At 50.4% G+C, this 7051-nt stretch overlaps 1 protein-coding gene across 3 annotated transcripts in view; it reads right to left on the bottom strand.

Moving 5' to 3' along the window:
• The window catches only part of LOC108286559 (CREB binding protein), a 161766-nt gene that overhangs the window by 8344 nt on the left and 146371 nt on the right, over positions 1 to 7051 (bottom strand). For all 3 annotated transcript variants that reach the window (XM_017504469.1, XM_017504471.1, XM_017504470.2), the window contains 5 exons: positions 6592 to 6742; positions 5790 to 5936; positions 4771 to 4884; positions 2666 to 2831; positions 2135 to 2302 (listed from right to left, as the gene is read on the bottom strand). In XM_017504469.1, the coding sequence (XP_017359958.1) occupies positions 2135 to 2302; positions 2666 to 2831; positions 4771 to 4884; positions 5790 to 5936; positions 6592 to 6742 (746 nt within the window). The remainder of the gene's footprint in view (positions 1 to 2134; positions 2303 to 2665; positions 2832 to 4770; positions 4885 to 5789; positions 5937 to 6591; positions 6743 to 7051) is intronic.

Genomic DNA, 7051 nt, shown 5'->3' with positions numbered 1-7051 from the left:
AAAAGTCCAAAAATTAGCTGGGAGTGGTGGTGCGCACCTGTAGTCCCAGCTACTCAGAGGCTGAGGCAGAAGAATCGCTTGAACCTGGGAGGCAGAGGTTGCAGTGAGCCGAGATAGCACCACTGCACTCCAGCCTGGTGACAGAGTGAGACTCTGCCTCAAAAAAAAAAAAAAGTTGTTTCATTTTCCTGGTCTTCCTGAACAGTAGTATTTTATGTTCTGGAGCTTTCCTTGTGCATGTTTGTCTCTGTCTGCCATGTTCCTCATGAAGCTAGGAGTGTGCAGAGGGAGCTGCTTCCATTTCTCACCCTACCTGACGTTATCACAAGCTTTCCATCATTTCCCAGACTTGACAGTATGATTTTTAATGGCAAAACAGTGCTCCACCCCACATGCCGGCCCTCACTAAAGCTGACCCCCACAGCAAGCTCCTGGGGTGTCGCTGCCCACTGTTACACATGGGACAGCAGGTCTGCCTGCCAACACCTCAGCATCCTGCCCTCCCCAGCACATGCAAGTCCCCGGTGCACAGGGAAGGTTGCTCCAGCTGAAGCCCCTGCCAGGCCTGTCTTCTAAACAGCCTTGTTGCCGCCATGTCACAGGCAGGTGTCCCCTCCTGGGGTGGGACCCAGCTGCGTTCTCCCTCAGAGCCCTCTCCCTACAGCAGCGGAGGCTATGTCCCTGTGCTGTCGAACACTTGTGGGAGGCTCAGCCGTGAGGGCACCGGCTCTGACGGACCCCAGAGGAGCCTGATGGCCCAGATTCCTTCTTCTGCAGTGATCCCCAACCCTGTACAGGCCCACAGCAGCTCTCATCAGGCCGCCTCCTGCCGTGGCATGTGGGACACAGAGCCTGGGTTCGTAAAACCAGCTGGTCACTGTCATGCTGAGCACAAGCACCTCCCCTTTCAAAGCCTGTCTTGGATGTGGTATCCTCCCGAGTCACCCTTAGGAGGTGGAACTTGAGCATTAACTCACCAGAAACCGGTAAAGCTAGCTCCACTCCAGCAGGAGCAAGTCAGAAAACAATAGGCCTGGAGCTCTGCTTAGGAGCCATCTAGAGCACAAACCTGCACGGGACCCTGCCCGTGCCCCCTCTGTCCAGCGAATGACACTTTGCGGTGCTGTTTAGCAGGTGGCCACCTCTCAACCACTGGTGCAGTGAGCACGAGAGTGCACGGTGGAAAGAGCCCAGGCCCCACTGAGCCCACAGACCCGGCACCCGCCTCACAGCCCTGCTCTCACATGCAACAGGCACTGTAGCGGCAACAGGTCCCCAGCTGGTGCCCGGCTGCTTCACCCATGGCAGCTGCTCAGGCCCATGCAGGAGCTGCCTCTATTCACGGCTTTTCCTCACCAGTCACAATGGCCTGTCCCAAGTTCTGGGGCTGCAGTCTTCAACATTCATCATTGCTCTCTCTGCACCTACAGCTATAGCCCACACCCACGCCACCACCATCTCTTCCCCAGACAGCCACACAACCCTGCACACGGCGCGCCTCCTCCCACTGCCTGGTGGGTCCTCTCCCCGCACCTTCCTGTGGTGGACGAGTCTGGCCCACCTGTTACCTCCTCAGGGTTTCTTCCCCTTCCCAGCTCCATCACAATCGGAGCACACCACACTGGGGTCTGGGCTCTTTTTGTTTCTCTTACCAGGACACAGCCACCCCCTCGGGGGCAGACATGGGTTTTTGTTTGGCTCACTCTGCACTGCCTGGCACTCAGGGTCAGTACCGAGGAGAGAGGGCAGGAGGGCATGAGCACCACGTGCAGAGCAGCCACCAAACATGGGTACAAGGCCTTGGCGATCCGGTGCCTCCTTCTCGAGTTACTTTTTACATCAGTAGGTTGTGCCCTGACTGCCACGTGCCCTGTTTTCTGCCTTCCTCTCTCTGCTCTCCAAGTCCAAATGGGCCCCCAGCCCCAGAGAGCATCCACTGAGCAGAGGGGGCAGCGCCCACACTGCTGCCCACCAACACCCCGTGCCGATGGTGTTGTGTGAACACACGTCGATGCACGTGTGTGAACAGAGACACCACTGAAAGGACCTAACAGCCAACACGTGCCTCCCAGCCTGCCACCCTGGCAGCTTCGGCGGGACATGTGGGCAGTTGGGCTTGGAGGAGGATCTGTACCTCGGTGGTTTCACTGGCTGCGGTGCTCTCTTCCTTTTTCCTCTCCTCTTCTTCTTGTTCTAGTTCCTTAATGCTCTCTTCTAACACATTGGGCCAGAAATCACCTTCAAAATAGGGCAGTTCCTTGGCACTGGTGAGTCTGTCTTCAGTTGCTTGTTTAAAAATGTCCTGCGTGGGCAAAGCACAATGAGATGAGGGCCATGCATGTGGGCCCCAGCACGGAGCAGCAGACCCCACTGCATGCATGCCCCTTACCACAGTGCTGGAGCCCCCATGCGTGCAACAGTGATGCACAGGCCCCAAGGCCCTGTGATGGAAACAGCACCAACCATGTGGCCCTCAGACAGCCAGGGGAAAGCCCTATCAGCCAAAGAAAATGCTTCTAAGTTCCCACTTTATGCTTTGATTTTTCTGCTTTCTAATCCTCGTAAGTAAACATAATTACCGAGTATGTGAATGCAAGAAAAAGACACACAAATATCCTTCACTCAGTTGTGACAAAAGCCACCACCTTCCTTCAGCACCAGGTACCTTGTAGTCATGAATGATCCGCTCTGCAAACGCCTTGTCCAGCATCTTTTTGTACCATTCCTGCAGTCGTTTTGGCTTGGGGATTTTTTGATCAGGTGGGTGGCAATGGAAGATGTAATCATCTCCTTCACTTGGAGGACAGGCCCAGATGTGCCCTGTCACATACCTGCAGGACACACACACACACACACACACATCAGATGGAAGTGCCAGTGAAATTGGCCTGCCTTTAAGGAGTTATAGCAGAGGAGCAAGGACTCAAGCCAGGACAAAAGTAATCAGAAAGAGGAGAGAACGAACGCCCACAATGCTGGGAGTGGTGGGGGCAAGACTGGAACTTTCTCCTGAGCAAATGCAAGCCTAGACACCCGCCCTGAATTACTTCTCTCTCGGGGTGCACACACAGGGCAGGGCCAAGGCTACAAAGGAAACCTGAGGCCCCATTAAAGAACCAGGGAATATGATGGCTCATCAAGGCAATACCATCCCCTTCCTCCTGAGCACTATAAAGGCAGTTCAGTTGACTATTTCTCTCCGAGAGTCAATGTCAACATAATATCATTCACTCTGTTCAAGACACTTTGATCAAATGCCCCTAACCTTTTCAAGATTCAGGAAGGAATGGGGCAGGTCTATAGTACAGAAACCAAGTGCTAGAGAAGAAAACCAGACCCAAGAGAGCATGCACTGCAGGGTTCTGTTTACACAAAGGATCCAGAAAAGACAAATTCAGAGAGACAAAAAGTAGATCTCTGCCTGTGGCAGAGATGGATTAACAGCAAGGGGCAGGAGGGATTTTTTTTTCTTTTTCTTTTTTGAGATAGAGTTTAGCTTTTTGCCCAGGATGGAGTACAATGGTACGACTTTGGCTCACTGCACCCTCTGCCTCCCTGGTTCAAGTGATTCTCCTGCCTCAGCATTCCAGGCAGCTAGGATCACAGGCGTGCGCCATCATGCACAGCTAACTTTTTTTTTTTTTTTTGGTGAGACAGGGTCTTGTTCTTGTTGCCCAGGCTGGAGTGCAATGGCACAATCTCGGCTCACTGCAACCTCCACCTCCCGGCTTCAAGCGATTCTCCTGCCCCAGCTTCCCCAGCAGCTGGGATTACCCTAGGCACCCTCCCCCATGCTCTGGCTAATTTTTTGTATTTTTAGTAGAGACAGGGTTTCACCACATTGGTCAGGCTGGTCTTGAACTCCTCTGACCTCTGGTGATCCACCTGCCTTGGCCTCCCAAAGTGCAGGGATTACAGGCATAAGCCACCACACCTGGCCAAATTAAAAAAAAAAAAATTATTTTATTTTATTTTTTGAGATATTGTCTTGCTCTGTCACCCAGGATGGAGTGCAGTGACGCAATCTCGGCTCAGTGCAACCTCTGCCTTCCAGGTTCAAGCGATTCTCCTGCCTCAGCCTCCTGAGTAGCTGAGATTTATAGGCATGCACCACCACACTTGACTAATTTTTGTATTTTTAGTAGAGGCAGGGTTTCACCATGTTGGTCAGGCTGCTCTCGAACTCCTGACCTGTGATCTTCCTGCCTTAGTCTCTCAAAGTGCTGGGATTACAAGCATGAGCCACCGCACCTGGCCTTTTTTTGTATTTTTAGTAGAGACAGGGTTTCACCATGTTGGTCAGGCCGGTCTTGAACTCCTGACCTCAAGTGACCCACCTGCCTCAGCCTCCTAAAGTGCTGGGATACAGGCAAGAGCCACCGCACCTGGCTGGCAGGAGGGATCTTAAGGCCAGTAACAATGTTCTGAAACTGACTTATGACAGTTGCACTTATCAGTAAAGTTACTAAAAACTACAGAATCATACACCTAAAAAGGAGAATTCTATGATATGTACATTTTGCCTCAATAAAATAAACAAACAAATAAAAAGAAATGAAAAGGAAGTAAAGGCAGGACGGCAACATTGCTAGCAGCCAGGCCTGTGAGTTCCGGGAAGCACCTGAGAAGGGAAGCTTTGGAGATTCTGAATGGATCTCAGGATGTAAAAATAAAAACATATATAAAAAAAATCTCATTATTTCACAGAATAAACATACAGTAAAAAATAAAGAGTTTTTACTAGTTCCAAATAATTCAATCTAAACTCACCCCAATTTCTTCACATACTCTAGATATCCAATAAGGATCTCATGGTAAACGGCTGTGCGGAGGCAACGTGGCCGGAAGAAATGAATACTATCCAGATAAGAAATGTACACTCGCCTGTGGGAAGGAGGCACATGTTTAACTCTGGCTGTTCCTCAAACTTAAAATGAAACACAAGCAACAAAAAACACCCTGGGAATTGAATTTTTAGACAGGGTCTTGCTCTGTTGTTCAGGCTGGAATGCAGTGGTGCAGTCACACCTCACTGCAGCCTTGACCTCCTGGGCTCAAGTAATCCTCCTGCCTTAGACTCCCATGTCGTTAGGATGACAAGCATGTACCACCATGCCCAGATCATTTTTTATTTGTTTTGTGGAGATGGGGGTCTCACTTTGTTGACCAGCGTTGTCTCAAACTCCTGGGTTCCAGTGATCCTCCTACCTCAGCCTCCCACACTGCTGTGATTACACAGGTGTGAGCCACTGCACATGGCCAGTTTTTGTTTTGATGGTATTTACACTGGCCACCAAAGAGGCTGTGATGAAAAATAAAACAAACAAATAAACAAAATAGTCACCGATCATGCTGTCAACCAGTTAAATGGAATTCAGTTTTTGTCACTGAACAAAAAGATGAATGGCACCACTCAGTACAGAGAGCCACAATTAGGGCAAACTGAGAAAAGCCACTTTTAGTTCCCTCTCGCCCAGATTCCTGACTGCACATGAAGACCCTCTTGGCAGAGCTACTTCCTCTGTGCAGGTGCCAGGCTGCCCCCGCCTTAGGTAAGAGGGGGATGCACACAGGCTCACCACACAAAACATGTTCACTGCAGTCATCTCAACAGTCACTTCCCGCGAGTTTAATGGAAAACACAGCTAACTACTTTGGTTAGTTAACTGTGGCTTGATTTACTTTAATCCCCTACGAAGGCTAACAGGCTCCTCTGGGACACTTAAGAGCCTGGTCTATCCTAACACAGCGCACTGAATGACACACCCCGGAAGGAGCTGGAAAACTACCTTGTATTTGGAGGGGGGCAATCAGAGCCGTATTCTTGGACATGCATTCCAAAAAAGCAGACATCCACGCCGTCAATTTCCTCAAAAGCGAACAGTGCTTTGGTTCGATATGGGAAAGATTCAGACATTTCCCCAGAATCCACAAACCTGAAACAAAAGCCAGAGCCTGATGTTTACAAAGGCTGTTGCTGACAAGGTGCTTCTGCACACCAGGCCTGCTGCTCTAACTCTGGCCACTGCAGACAAGGGGAGGCATGGCCACCTCCTCAGGCCGTGGCCTGGAGTCCTCCCTATGGGCCGAGCAGCCCTGGAATGGAGAGCCCCTGCTTTCTGATGAGTTTCCCCCACTAGACAACTGCACCTCTGCGAATGAAATACGGGATGCTGAGGAGGACTGGCTATACAGCAGTCCCCCTTATCTGCAGGGTAGATGGGAAACCATGGACAGTATCAACCTCTATGTATGCTTTTTCTTATACATCTGTACCAGTCACAAAATTTTAATTTATAAAACAGGCACAGCAAGAGATTAACAAGAATAAGTTATAATAAATCAAGACAATTATAAATAGTATACTGTAATACAAGTTATGTGGTCTCTCTCAAAATAGCTTACTGCACTGTACTGGGTAACTGAAACCCCAGAGAGGAGAATCATGGCTGATGGGGGGCTACTGTATGCGTTCGCTGCCGCAAAGTCTTTGAAGGATGATATCAAACTCAAGAGCTTTGCAGAGCGCAGGCTCTGGCAAGCAGGCATGGGGACTGCTCGCAGAGCACTATAGGGAGCAGGCACACCGACCGTGACTTCATTCCAGGCTTGACCTCCACTGTCTTGTCTGAGCTGGCCACCACTCGAACAAAAACCTCCCCGGCTTCAGGGTGATTCTGGCGTCGCAAAAATTTGTTCACTCGGTCTTCCAAGTGGTTTCCCAGTCTCGTGGTCTGCAGTCCTAGGAAGTCCAGAAGGAGCAGGTGAGAGGGCTTCAGCAGCACTGCTCAGCTAAGACTACAGAATCTACCCTCTTTATGGCACAGGCTGATTGATATTTTAAAGAGCTCATGTTCTCCAAACGTGGAAGAAATCTAATCTGTCCTCCTGTGACATGTGTGCGTGTGTTTGTGTTTTTTTTTTTTTTTTTGAGATGGAGTTTCATTCATGTTACCCAGGCTGGAGTGCAATGGCGCGACCTTGGCTCACCCCAACCTCCGCCTGCGGGGTTCAGGCAATTCTCCTGCCTCAGCCTCCTGAGTAGCTGGGA

The sequence above is a fragment of the Cebus imitator genome, unplaced genomic scaffold, assembly GCF_001604975.1.
Source record: "Cebus imitator isolate Cc_AM_T3 unplaced genomic scaffold, Cebus_imitator-1.0 Scaffold322, whole genome shotgun sequence".
Lineage (NCBI taxonomy): Eukaryota > Metazoa > Chordata > Mammalia > Primates > Cebidae > Cebus > Cebus imitator.
Note: the sequence above shows the minus strand (reverse complement) of the source record. Positions and strands in the feature narration are given on the sequence as shown.